The 14,431-nt window shown below is 42.9% G+C and overlaps 1 protein-coding gene across 5 annotated transcripts in view; it reads left to right on the forward strand.

Moving 5' to 3' along the window:
• Nucleotides 1–3,870, forward strand: part of USP33 (ubiquitin specific peptidase 33) — a 63,826-nt gene extending 59,956 nt beyond the window's left edge. For 3 of the 5 annotated variants that reach the window (XM_009248674.4, XM_054534731.2, XM_054535121.2), the window contains 2 exons: nt 1,937–2,005; nt 2,395–3,870. In XM_009248674.4, coding sequence (XP_009246949.1) covers nt 1,937–2,005; nt 2,395–2,552 — 227 coding nt within the window. In that variant the 3' untranslated portion in view covers nt 2,553–3,870. 5 annotated transcript variants of the gene reach the window in all.
• Nucleotides 3,871–14,431: the final 10,561 nt, after the last annotated feature.

A 14,431-nucleotide genomic window follows, 5' to 3' on the forward strand; every position in this document is an offset into this window, starting at 1 on the left:
TTTCTTTATCCATAGATCCTATCTATGATAGGCATCTTTATCCAAATGCCTATCATAGATGGGCATTTGGGTTGATTCCTTATCTTTGCTATTGGGAATAGTGCTGCCATAAACATATGTGTGCATGTATCTTTATAATAGAATGAATTGTATTCTTTTGGATATATACCCAGTAATGGGATTGCTGGGTCAAATGGTATTTGTGGTTCTAGGTCTTTGAGGAATTGCCACACTGTCTTCCACAATGGTTGAACTAATTTACATTCCCACCAACAGTGTAAAAGTGTTCCCATTTCTCCACAGCCTCGCCAACATCTCTTGTTTCTTGACTCTCTCTTTTTTTTGAGATAGAGGCTCACTTTGTCGCTCAGGCTGGAGTGGAGCGGCGTGATCTCAGCTCATTGCAACCTCCTCCTGGGTTCAGGCGATTGTCCTGCCTCAGCATCCTGAGTAGCTGGGATTACAGGTGCCGCTGTCATGCCTGACTAATTTTTCTATTTTTAGTAGGGATGGGGTTTCACCATGTTAGCCAGGTTCGTCTCAAACTCCTGATCTCAAGTGAGCCACCTGCCTCGGCCTCCCAAAGTGGTGGGATTACAGGCATAAGCCACTGGGCCCAGCCTGTTTCTTGACTTTTTAATAATTGGCATTCTGACTGACGTGACATGGTATCTCATTGTGGTTTCGATTTGTGTTTCTTTAATGATCAGTGATGTTGATCTTTTTTTCATGTTTTTTTGGCCACATAAATGTCTTCTTTTGAGAAGTGTTCATGTTCTTTGCCCGCTTTCTAATTGGGTTTTTTTTTTATTGTAAATTTGTTTAAGTTGCTTTTACAACTTTTGATGATGACCATGTGGTTCACTTTTGCCTTAAATTTTAAAAAGAATGTATTTAAACACTTTCTTTTATAATGCTTTTATTGTTTTTAATGTTACTTTGATAATCTGAAGCAAATTAATTGTATAATTTCTTTCAAATTACAAAGGAATTGCTATTTTATAGCATTAGTGGTACATTTTGACTTGTAATCCCCAAACAGAGAGTTAAAAAATAATTTCTGGGCCGGGCGTGGTGGCTCATGCCTGTCATCCCAGCACTTTGGGCGGCTGAGGTGGGTGGATCATGAGGTCAGGAGATCAAGACCATCCTAGCTAACACGGTGAAACCCCGTCTATACTAAAAATACCAAAAATTAGCTGGGCGTGGTGGTGGGCACCTGTAGTCCCAGCTACTCGGGAGGCTGAGGCAGGAGAATGGCGTGAACCTGGGAGGCGGAGCTTGCAGTGAGCCGAGATCGTGCTGCTGCACTCCAGCCTTGGCGACAGAGCGAGACTGCGTCTCAAAAAAAAAAAAAACAAAAAAACATTTCTGTTAAACTGTGATGGTTGTGAACGAGCCTCTCTTACCTTCTTTCCTGGTTCTGTTTTGGGGGAACTAAGAACTAAAAACGAAGAAGCTCAGGAGAAGACATTAAGAATTAACCATAGGCCAGGTGCAGTGGCTCACGCCTGTAATCCCAGCACTTTGGGAGGCTGAGGTGGGTGGATTGTGAGGTCAGGAGTTCGAGACCAGCCTGACCAACATGGTGAAACCCCATCTCTATTAAAAAAAAAAAAAAAAAGCAAAAATTAGCTGGGCGTGGTGGCGTGTGCCTGTAATCCCAGCTACTCAGGAGGCTGAGGCAGGAGAATCACTTGAACCCGAGGCGGAGGTTGCAGTGAGCTGAGATGGTGCCACCGCACTCCAGCCTGGGCAACAGAGCGAGACTCCATCTCAAAAAAAAAAAAAAAAAAAAAGAATTAACTATAATAATTTGGCTGAGAAATAACCAGTCTGATAATGTGGTTACAGGTCACAATTTTGTCAAGCACAAAATTATGCAATTTTTTGTTACATTTCTTTGAAAAATACATTTTGTTATTTTTTCCTTTAGATCCTCCAGGTCCTATTGACAATACTAAGATTGCAGTCACTAAATGTGGTAGTGTGATGCTTAGGCAAGGTAAGTTTGACTCGTATTTAAGCTTTTACTTGTGAGTGATTTGTCACTGTTAGAAATATGTTATCATTAGTCATCTATAGTACTTTTTTATTCAACTGAAGAATGTAATCCATACATTAACTAGGGCAAGTAATGAAAAGCAGCCACTATTTTTTTTATCTGAGGAAAGGTCTTAAGGCTGTTGTTAAGAGCAAAGAAAAAGCAACTCTGACTTTTTAAGACAAACCATATGTTGCAGCTTATAACAATATGGGCTGGTAGTCTGCAGATTCATGTTCCAGAAGTTCTCAATTATCCCGAGAAGATTCATGCTAGGGGGCACATTATGAAAGCTTTTGCAATATGAATATATAGGTTTGTAAACATTATTTCTTCTACATAATTTTAAGGAGCAGATTCTGGCCAGATTTCTGAAGAAACATGGAATTTTCTGCAGTCTATTTATGGTGGAGGGCCTGAAGTTATCCTACGACCTCCGGTTGTTCATGTTGATCCAGATATACTTCAAGCAGAAGAAAAAATTGAAGTAGAAACTCGGTCTTTGTAATTTTTAGGTTGTAGAGAGTTCTAATGAGGAATCATTTTCACGTCCCCTGACATGTACACATGCGAAAACATTCCTAAAAGCGTGTTTATTTGCTTTATTTTTTTCATCATTTATCCCATTTATTTCTTCTTAGTGGGCATTATGGAAGAATATATTAAAATGTGTAATATACCACAGGTTGGTATATTTAGTTTTAAATACTTACCATAAAGTCTTTCAGTGTAATTTTTTTTTGAGACAGAGTCTTGCTCTGTCACCCATGCTGGAGTGCTGTGGTGTGACCTCAGCTCACTGCAACCTCCACCTCCTGGGTTCAAGCGATTCTCCTGCCTCAGCCTCCCGAGTAGCTGGGATTACAGGCGCCTGCCACCATGCCTGGCTAATTTTTGTATTTTAGTAGAGATGGGGTTTCAGCATGTTGGCCAGGCTAGTCTCAAACTCCTGACCTCAGGTGACCCACCCACCTTGGCCTCCCAAAGTGCTGGGATTACAGGTGTGAGCCACAGCACCTGGCCCAGTGTAATATTTTTGAAAGAGGAGGGACAATTGTGAAATCAGTAGGTTATCTTTAATCTTTGTACTACATGCAGATCCATAGTATCCTTTGTAGTGTTGTAAATACTTTTGCTTTGAAAACTTTTTCATTATCCTAAATCACCGTAACTCTGACCAGTCTTTCAGTTCTCCAAAAGCCTAATTTAATTGTATAGTTTTGTCATGGCTTCATATAATAAAGAGCCTATTTTAAGTTGAAAGTAGTAGTTAGAAAATTAATTTCCTAAAGCTCAGGAAACTAGGGTGTCACTTTTTTTGCACTGCAGCATATACACTAGCTTATTAAAATTTACAAAATGTCTTTTTGAATGTATCAAGGATGTATTTAGTTTGAGTGGAATTTGTCAGCAGATATCAGTAACTTATTGCCGCTTATATTGTACAATGTTAAACTTCAATTCCTGTAACCTGGTTAGTATTCATGTCAGTAACTAAAAAACTTAGGGTTAGTTTTAGGGCAGTTTTTATTTTTCGAGCATGAAGTGTGGAATGTGTCACTGCGATTGTTGATAAAGCTGAGGCCACTTGCAACTTGATTTTATAAATGAAATAAAGTCTTTTTGAATAATATAGTATGCACTGCTATTTGCTTGATTATGTAATGTCAAAAGTTTAACTATATTCCAAGTACAAAAACATACTGGATTACATTAAGGATGTTGAATAGCATTCATGATGGCTTTGTTTTGGTTTGGGGCAGCTGTCACCAGCTAAAGCAATGTTGTTAAAATTAGCTCAATAAAAATGTCTTTAAAATGTAAAACTTGAATGTTGAATTTATTTGATAGATGTTAAAGGTAAAAGGTACAAAGTTTGTTAATATTAATACCTTCTTGCTGTTTCTATTTTATTTTATTTATGTATTCTTTTGAGACAGAATCTCACCCTTTCCCAGGCTGGAATGCAGTGTCACAGTCTTGGCTCACTGCAACCTCCGCCTCCCAGGTTCAAGTGATTCTCCTGCCTCAGCCTCCCAAGTAGCTGGGACTACAGGTATGAGCCACCACACCCAGCTAATTTTTGTATTTTTAGTAGAGATGGGGTTTCACCATGTTGGCTGGGCTAGTTTCGAACTCCTGACCTCAGGTGATCCACCTGCCTTGGCTTCTGAAAGTGTTGGGATTACAGGTGTGAGCCACTGTGCCCAGCCAGTTTATTTTAAAATTTTTATTTATTTTGAGACCGGGTTATGAGACTGGCTAATTTTTATCTCTTTTTTTTGGTGGAGATGGGGTTTTGCCATTTTGCCCAGGCTGGTTTCAAACTCCTGGGCTCAAGTGATCCAGCCACCTCGGCCTCCCAAAGAGCTGGGGTTATAGGTATGAATCACTGCACCCGGCCTCTTGTTATTTCTTAATCAGAAGTATGCAAACAAGTCATTCAGTGTAGTAAAGTTGGTTTTTATTTATTATTTTATTTTTTTTTAGACAGGGTCTCTTGAGCTCTGTCACCCAGGCTGGAGTGCCCGGCATTGAATACAGCTCACTGCAGTCTCCATCTCCTGGGATCAAGCGATCCTCCCACCTCAGCCTCCTGAGTACCTGAGACCACAGGTGTGCACCACCACACCTGGATAATTTGTTTTATTTTTTGTAAAGTCTGACTTTATTGCTTGGGCTGGTAATCAGTGTAGTAAAGTTTTGATGTTTAATGAAATGAATTTTAATAAGCAGCCATTTAAGATCTATTTGAAGTTTTAAAAAATATATAGTAAAATATGATTCTACTATGATCTTCCTCAAGGTCTGAATGTTACTGATTTTTTGTGAATCACCAGAATTTAGTGTATTGTCTAGTATTTAGTGGTTAATCAAAAAAGATTTGGTTTTAATGATTGTTATTTATTGAAACTTAGAATGTTTCAGTCATTTTACTAAAGTTCTTTCCTTATATTTAATCCTAACAACTCTATGATGTAGGTTAAATGGTTTGCCCAAAGTCATACAGCGAAGAAGTGGCAGATACAGGACTCCAACTCATGGCTTCATATAATAAAGAGCCTATTTTAAATTGAGACTAGTAGTCAGAAAATTATTTACCATAATGTAATCCCCAATGAATTCCTTTGAAACTGGTTGTGGTATCAGTCATATCAGTAGTGTCTGTTATTGGGATATATAATAAGATAAAGATACTGGTCCCTAAGAGCTTATATATATATATATATTTTTTTTTTTTTCTTTTTTTTTAATAATTTTTTCGAGACAGGGTCTCACACTGTCGCTCAGGCTGGAGTGCAGTGGTGCAATCTCAGCTCACATGCAACCTCGACCTCCTGGGCTCAAGCAGTTCTCCCACCTCAGCGTCCTGAGTAGCTGGAACTACAAGAATATGCCACCACACCCAGCTAATTCTTGTATTTTTTGTAGAGACAGCGTTTTGCCATGTCACCCAGGCTGGTTTCGATCTCCTGAACTCAAGCAATCCACCTGCCTTGGCCTCCCAAAGTGTTGGGATTACAGGCATGAACCACCATGACCAGTCAATTTTTTTTACATTGTAATTGTCAAAATACATAATATGTTAAGTAAAGGTCTAGCAATACCATAGATTCATAGCTAACAATTGATCTATGTGTTGACAGATGTGGGATAAAATAGTTTCTCTAAGCATGATTTTCCTGGAAATAAGCTGAGAATTAGGAAAATTGCAATCAAAGGCTAGTGAGAGCCTATAGGTGTTAAGAGTCTATTGATTTATAGGCCGGGCATGGTGGCTCATGCCTGTAATCCCAGCAGTTTGGGAGGCCAAGGTGGGTGGATCACTTGAGATCAGGAGTTTGAGACCAGCCTGACCAACATGGTGAAACCCCATCTCTACTAAAAATACAAAATTAGCTGGCGTGGTGGCATGCGCCTGTAATCCCAGCTACTCGGGAGACTGAGGCAGGAGAATTGCTTGAATCTGGGAGGTGGAGGTTGCAGTGAGCCAAGATCGTGACACTGCACTCTAGCCTGGGCAACAAGAGCAAAACTCCATCTAAAAAAAAAAGAAAAAAGAGTCTTGGTTTATAATATGAAAGTGATTACTTTTGAGGCCCTGAAGTCCATTTGTTTAAATTCAAATCCTAGTAGCTATATTAACTATGATTTGGAACAATATTTAAAGTTCTCTGATTTCCAGTTTTCTTCATTTGCTAAATGAGAATGTAGTTTGGGCTTTCCAGGAAGCAGACACTGAGATAGTGTTAATGCATGCATATGATTTGTTGGGGAATAACACAGATGAAAAAAATGAGAGAAACAGGATTGAGCAGGAGGAGTAACCAGAATGATGCAGACCTGACAAATTCTCTGCCAGGCTCATAAGGCAGTATGGAGCTAAGATTACCCATTGGAGGAGCCCTGCACTGGGCAGAAACGACTAGGTCCTCGTACTGTCACTAGGCCTTGTTCTGTCACTGACTAGTGGCTACCTGGAAAGGAGAATAAACTCAGCTTGACCCTGATTGAGGTAACAGAAGTTGTTACCCAACCATCTTCCTCTCAGCTGCGCAGCAAGTGCTTTCTGGAAGAGGGGTCTGAGGGGTCTGAACAGCAATCTTCATGGCTGCCACACTTAATCATAGGATTATGATAATTATGTGTATTATATATAATATATACAACATAATTGGCACTCGGTGATGTAATTCATCATTCTCTTTCTCCTTTTCAAAATGTGTAATTTCTTTTCTCTTTTTTTTGAGATGGAGTCTCTCTGTCGCCCATGCTGGAGTGCAGTGGCGTGATCTCTGCTCACTGCAACCTCTGCCTCTCAGATTCAGGTGATTCTCCTTCCTCAGCTTCCCGAGTAGCTGGGACTACAGGTGCACGCCACCATGCTTGGCTAATTTTTGTATTTTTAGTAGAGACAGGGTTTCACCATGTTGGTTAGGCTGGTCTCAAACTCCTGACCTCAAGTGATCCACCTGCCTCAGCCTCCCAAAGTGCTGGGATTACAGGCGTGAGCCACCACATGCTAGGCCCAAAATGTGTAATTTCTAAGGATGCAACATTATCTATGTAAGAGTCCTGTCAAAAATGTTGAATCTGAATCTATGAAGAGAAGAGAAGCAAGATAACTTTTTATATTTAAATTTCAATAGTTTTGGAGTACCAGTGGTTTTTGGTTACCTGGATAAGTTCTTTAGCTGTGATTTCTGAGATTTTGGTGCACTAGTCACTCCAGCGGTGTACATTTTACCTAATATGTAGTCTTTTATCCGTCAGTCCCTCCCAAACTTACATCTCAGTTCCAAAAGTCCATGTAATTCTTATGCCATTGCATCCTTATAGCTTAGCTTCCACTTATAAGTGAGAACATATGACATTTGGTTTTCCATTCCTGAGTTACTTCATTTAGAATACCAGTTCCATCCAGGTTGCTGCAAAAGACATTATTTCATTCCTTTTTATGGCTGAGTAGTATTCCATAGTGTATATATACCACATTTTCCCTTTTTTTTTTCTTGAGACAGAGTTTCACTCTTGTCGCCTAGGCTGGGGTGCAGTGGCACAACCTCAGCTCACTGCAACCTCCACTTCCTGGGTTCAAGCAATTCTCTTGCTTCAGCCTCCCGAGCAGCTGGGATTACAGGTGCCCGCCACCACGTCCAGCTAATTTCTGTATTTTTAGTAGAGACGGGGTTTCACCATATTGGCCAGGCTGGTCTCGAACTCCTGACCTCAGGTGATCTGCCCGCCTCGGTCTCCCAAAGTGCTGGGATTACAGGTGTGAGCCATAGCACCCATATACCACATTTTCCTTATCCATTTGTTAGTTGACAGGTACTTAGGTTGGTTCCATATCTTTGCACCTGCGAATTGTGCTGCTATAAACATGCATGTGCATGTGTCTTTTCCATATGACTTCCTTTCATATGATTTCCTTTGGGTAGATACCCAGTAGTGGGATTGCTGGATCGAATGGTAGTTCTACTTTTAGTTCTTTAAGGAATGTCCATACTGTTTTCCATAGTGGTTGTACTAGTTTACATTTCCACCAGCAATGTAAAAGTGTTCCCTTTTCATCACATCCATGCCAACATCTGTTGTTTTTTGACTTTTTAATTATGGCCATTCTTGCAGGAGTAGGGTGGTATGTCACTGCAGTTTTAATTTGCATTTCCCTGCTAATTAGTGATGTTGAGCATTTTTTCATATGTTTGTTAGCTGTTTGTATATCTTCTTTTGAGAATTGTCTCTTCATGTCCTTTGCCCACTTATTGATGGGATTTTTTTTTTTTTCATGCTGATTTGTTTGAGTTCCTTGTAGATCCTGGATATTAGTCCTTTGTCAGATGCTTAGTTTGTGAATATTTTCTCCCACTCTATGGGTTGTCTGTTTACTCAAGATAATTTCTTTTTTTTTTCGAGACAGAGTCTCACTCTGTTGCGCAGGCTGGAGTGGTATGATCTTGATTCAGTTCAAGTGATTCTCCTGCCTCAGCCTCCCGAGTAGCTGGGAATATAGGCGCACACCACCCCACCTAGCTAATTTTTGTATTTTTGTAGAGACTGGGTTTGACCGTGTTGGTCAGGCTGGTCTCAAACTCCTGACCTCAAGTGATCCACCTGCCTCTGCCTCCCAAAGTGCTGGGCTTACAGGCGTGAGTCACTGTGCCCAGCTCTCAGGATTTTTTTTTTTTTTTTTGAGACTATAAGAGTTTTGAGACTATAAGGGTTTCCTACCTAGGATATGCTGTTTACCTCTTCCAAGCCCACAGAATTGCTTTCAGCCTAGACTGAGGGATGTTGTAATAAGGAGTCCTGTAAAATTAACTGTTGGATTTACTAGAAAGATGCTGTTTAAGGATACTCTTCACATGATGTTGTCATTGTGAGAAACTGAGAGAAGTGCATCTTTAGTCTTAGTCCTGGAGTAGTAATGCCTACTGTGGGCAAAATATTTGTTACCCTGGGCATACTGAACCTGTTATAACTGATTTTGTTTTTCCTTGTTACAACATCTGCTACAAAGCTTAAAGCAAGTGTTCAGGACCTTACAGCATGTTTTTTTTTTTTTTTTAATTATTTATTTTGAGACAGTCGTGCACTGTTGCCTAGGCTGGAGTGCAGTGGCATGGTCATGGCTCACTGCAGCCTCAACCTCCCATGGTCAAGCAATCCTTCCACCTCAGGCTCAGCTGGGACCACAGGCATGCGCCACCACACCTGGCTAATTTATTTTTATTTTTTGTAGAGATGTTGCCCACGTTGGCCTTGAACTCCTGTGCTCAAGCAGTCCTTCTAGCTTGGCCTCCCAAAGTGCTGGGACTACAGAGGTGTGAGCCAGTGCATCCAACCAAGCATGTATTTTTGTGCATCATTTTTGTTTCTATTTTCTTTTTGCCCTAAATTTCCCATTTTAATTATTTTGAGTTCTGTTTTACCTATTATACTGATTTTTTTGGGTAAGCTACATGTCTTTTTAGAAACAAGCAAGGTATAATTATTAAAAATATGGCCTTTTTGGTGATGTATAACAATGTCTTCCCCATCAGACAGTAGGCACCAAAAGGTTTTGTCTTGTTCACCCCCTTGTGTTTAACATAATGTATGAGACAAAATAGGTTCCTGGTAAATTTGTCTAATAAGTTCACATTTAGGACTCCATTTTCAAATTTCTTCCTCACTGGTTTTTGGTTACCACTGTTCAGTTTTCCTTTACAGTTCTGGTCCCTCATTTCTCCTTTATAGTTTTTACTTTCTTCCTTGACCTCAACAATGTCAGTGCTTCTCAGGGTTTTGTTCTTGATTTTGTTTTTCTCACTCTGTGCTCTCCCTGGGTAACCAAATCTAAACCTCAGGTTCCAGTTACTATTTCTAAGCTAAAGACTCACAAACCTGTACTTCCAGCTCAGACCTGAAGCCAGCATCCTCGACATGTATCTAACTGACTCTTGGGTTCTTCATTTAGATGTACTGGGGTTGCCTGAAACTCAGTATACTCTAATGAAACACATCATTCCCCCATCTAAACTTGCTCCTACTTTAGTATTTTCTGTGGTTATCAATAACACCTCCATCTCAGTGGTTACCCACGCCTAGACTCTCCTTTTGCTTCCCACTAATTCAACCACCCAAATCTTAAGAGATTCAGCCCCCAAAAGATCTGGACATATACTGCGTTTGGACATGAGGGCACTTATTAAACCAATCATAATGCCATGATAGTGCCCCCAAACAGAAAAGTGGTTAAATAAATTATGCAATCATTTATCAGTGTTTATTTTTATTTTTTAGAGATGGGGTCCCACTGTGTTGCCCAGGCTGGGCTGCAGTGGCATGATCATACCTCACTGCAGCCTCAAACTCCTTGGCTCAGGTGATCCTTCTGCCTTAGCCTCCAGAGTAGCTGGGAGTACAGGTGTGTACCACCAAGCCTGGCTAATTTTATAATATTTTTTGTAGAGATGGGATGTTGCTGTGTTACCCAAGCTAGGCCTGAACTCCTGACTTCAAGTGATTCTCCCACACTGGCCTCCCAAAGTGCTGGGATTACAGGTGTGAGCCACCATGCTTGGCCCAGTTCTTGGGGTTTTTGAAGAATATTTAATGACATAGAAAAAAGCTTATGATCCAATGAAAGAAATTAGGATATATGACTTCATATCAGATTTTATATACATGGGGACAAAAAACAGTGGTTTCTTTCAGGCAATAGTAAGTAGTAGTAGTAAATAAATAATAACTTCCATCCCATGCAGGGGGCTTTGCATCAACTGTTCTCTTTCTCTGGAGTGTTTTTCCCACCTTTGCCCAACTCCTAAATGCATTCACACTTTAGAAGTAGTGAATGCATACTTCATCTCAGATTGGATGTTGCTTCCTCAGAAGTACTTTAGAACATGAATGTACTTTTGGGCATATGGACATATTCTCATAGTGACCTGCACTTTTTTTTTGTATATTCTCCAATTTAAAACTTTTAATTAAAAAGTAAAATTTTAAGGCCGGGCGGGGTGGCGCACGCCTGTAATCTCAGCACTTTGGGAGGCCGAGGTGGGTGGAATCACGAGGTCAGGAGATCGAGACCATCCTGGCTAACACGGTGAAACCCCGTCTCTTCTAAAAATACAAAAAATTAGCCAGGCGTGGTGGCGGGCGTCTGTAGTCCCAGCTACTCCGGAGGCTGAGGCAGGAGAATGGCGTGAACCTGGGGGGCGGAGGTTGCAGTGAGCCGAGATCGCGCCACTGCATTCCAGCCTGGGCGACAGAGCGATCTGTCTCAAAAAAAAAAAAGGAAACTTTAATGTCGAAAATGCGAACTTGGGGAGGGCAGAAAGATCACACACAAGGCTGTCACTTCACACTTGGAGGGTTGCACAGCGGCCAGCAGAGGCGCTCCTCACTTCCCAGATGGAAGGAGGGGTGCGGGGGCGGGGCGGCCGGGCAGAGGCCCTCCTCACTTCCCCGACTGGGCTGCTGCCGGGCAGAGGCGCTCCTCACATTCCAGACGGTGCGTTGGCCGGGCAGAGGCGCTCCTCACTTCGAAGACGGGGTGGGGGCCGGGCAGAGGCGCTCCTCACTTCCCAGACAATGGGGGGACTGGGCAGAGGCACTCCTCACTTCCCAGACAGTGCGGGTCAGGCAGATGGGCTCCTGACATCCCAGATGGTGCAGTGGCCGGGCAGTGGTGCTCCTCACTTCCCAGACAGTTGAGTGGCCAGGCAGAGGCGCTCCTCACTTTCTAGACGGGGCGGCAGCTGGGCAGAGGCGCTCCTCACTTGCCAGACAGTGGGGCAGCCAGGCAGAGGTGCTTCTCACTTCCCAGACGGTGGGGTGGCGGCGGGGGGGAGGGGGGTTGGGGGGGGTGGGGGCAGGGCAGAGGCGCTCCTCACTTCCCAGATGGTGGAGCAGCAGGGCAGAGGTGCTCTCACTTCCCAGATGGTGGAGCAGCGGGGCAGAGGTGCTCCTCACTTCCCAGACGGGGTGGGGGCGGGGCAGAGTCGCTCCTCACTTCCCAGAAGGTGAGGCGGTGGGGCAGAGGTGCTCCTCACTTCCCAGACGGTGGGGGCTGCGGGTCAGAGGTGCTCCTCACTTCCCAGACGGGCGGCAGCTGGGCAGAGGCGCTCCTCACTTGCCAGACAGTGGGGCAGCAGGGCAGAGGCACTCCTCACTTCCCAGACGGTGCGGGCTGGGCAGATGAGCTCCTGACATCCCAGATGGTGCAGTGGCCAGGCAGTGGCGCTCCTCACTTCCCAGACAGGGCGGCAGCTGGGCAGAGGCGCTCCTCACTTCCCAGACGGGTGACCTGCACTTTTCATGAATGGTACTAACCAGTTTGAATTTATGTGATTATATTTTAAATGTCAGCCTCCCTCCCTAGACTGTGGGCTCTGTCAGAGTAGGGCCTGTGCTTGCTTTGTTCACCACTGTATCTCTAGCACCTTGTATGGCACCTGGCATACTTGTTAAAAGAATGAACTACATCAATGATTTTCAAAGTGTGTTCTGAGGTAGCATCTTATGTGCCATGGTAAGGGACTGAGGAAAATGTCAGCTGGTTGCCTACTCCCAGGTCCTGTTTTATTTAGCTCAAATATTGCATCCTGGCATAAGAATATGAGTATACAAGAAATTTCCAGTGCTTCAGAAAATATTGTACAAACTGCTGAATTAGTTGATGTTAATGTATCTTCCATCTTCAATATTCGGTGATCCTAGGTCAAAATAACAAAGGGGGCCAGGCGTGGTGGCTCACGCCTGCAATCCCAGTACTTTGGGAAGGCTGAGGTGGGTGGAAGCTTGAGGCCAGGAGTTTTGAGACCAGCCTGGGCAACATGGCAAAACCTCATCTCTATAAAGAATACAAAAATTAACTGGGCACGGTGGTGCGTATTTCAGCTACAAGGGACACAGGAGGCTGCAGTGAGCCTAGACTATGCCAGTGCACACCAACTTGGGCGACAGAGCGAGATCCTGTCTCCAAAAGAAAAAAAAAGAAAATAACAAAATAACAAAGGCCATGTAGGAATATATATGTCGTAATTAGGGAGTGGGATTTGCCAGCAAGGTTGGCAGTGGTTCCCTTTTCCAGGAGCAATGAAGCTCCTCTTTCCTACTCTTAATTGAGGATCTCAGGGGCTCCCATCCCTTTCCACTTGGCTAAGAGTTATTCCCAGGCCTAGAGTTCTTTCTTGGCTACCCTCTTTACCATCCATGAACTGCTTTCTCCTTATCCTGTAGGGATTACCCCGAAGACCCTACAGTCCAGCCATTTGGGGTTACTTGTAGTTTTCTCCCATTCACACACTCATGCATGCAGTTCCCTCAGCCAAGAATTATTTTTTTCTTCTTAGCAAAGTCATCCTGTAACTTAAATGCCAATCCTTGTAAGAAGCCCTTCCCAGAAGCCCTCCTCCCCTCCCACAATACTTTATGTATCTATATAGAAACTTCTGCAGTTCAAATGGGCAAGTTACTTGCTTTATCAATAGAAAAATACAAATAATGTTACAGACTGGGTTCCCAGGAAGCTCACTCTTACATGACTAGTGTGCAGGAGATTTATTAGGGAGTGCTCTTGGGATCATCACTTGTGGGAGGGAAGAAAAGCTGAACTGGGCAGAAGTTGGGCTTCAATGAAGTCTCAATGGAATGCCTTAGCTGATCCTGCAAGTTGTTCTGCAGGAGGAGAAAATCCATCAGAATTGTACCAAATGGAGGTGAGAGGGCTGGGCCTTTTATCCCTGCATTGATCAGTCACTGGATGTGGCCTCTCTGAGAACATTATGACACTGTGACACTGGCGTGCCTGAAAGGGGCTGACAACCCATGGCAGGCTGTGGGTATGACTCTTGGCAGCAGCAGCTCAGTTCTTTATTCCTGAAGTGGGGTCTGAAAAGTGCATCTCAAGGCCTACCACAAATAGTATATATCTCATAGGATTGTCAGAAGCCTAAAATAGGGTAACATAGAAAAGTACACAGCATTTGGCCTGGCACATAGGAATCAAAAGCATGCTAAGTATGGTTATTATAATAGAATTTGGCTCTATAAGTAGAAAGAGCAAGGTAGGGAAATGTGTTTATTTTTGTATCTCTAGTCTTAGTATAAGGCACTAACATGTTTTATCTTTCCTTTTTTATTTTTGAGACAGTCTTGCTCTGTTGCCCAGGCTGGAGTGCAGTGGCGCGATCTCGGCTCACTGCAACCTCCACCTTCCGGGTTCAAGCAATTCTCCTGCCTCAGCCTCCCAAGTAGCTGGGATTACATGGGATAACAGGCATGTGCCACCACACCTGGCTAATTTTTCTATTTTTAGTAGAGACGAAGTTTCGCCATGTTGGTCAGACTGGTCTTTAACTCCTGACACCTCAGGTGATCTGCCTGTCAAGG

Source organism: Pongo abelii, chromosome 1 (assembly GCF_028885655.2).
Source record: "Pongo abelii isolate AG06213 chromosome 1, NHGRI_mPonAbe1-v2.0_pri, whole genome shotgun sequence".
Lineage (NCBI taxonomy): Eukaryota > Metazoa > Chordata > Mammalia > Primates > Hominidae > Pongo > Pongo abelii.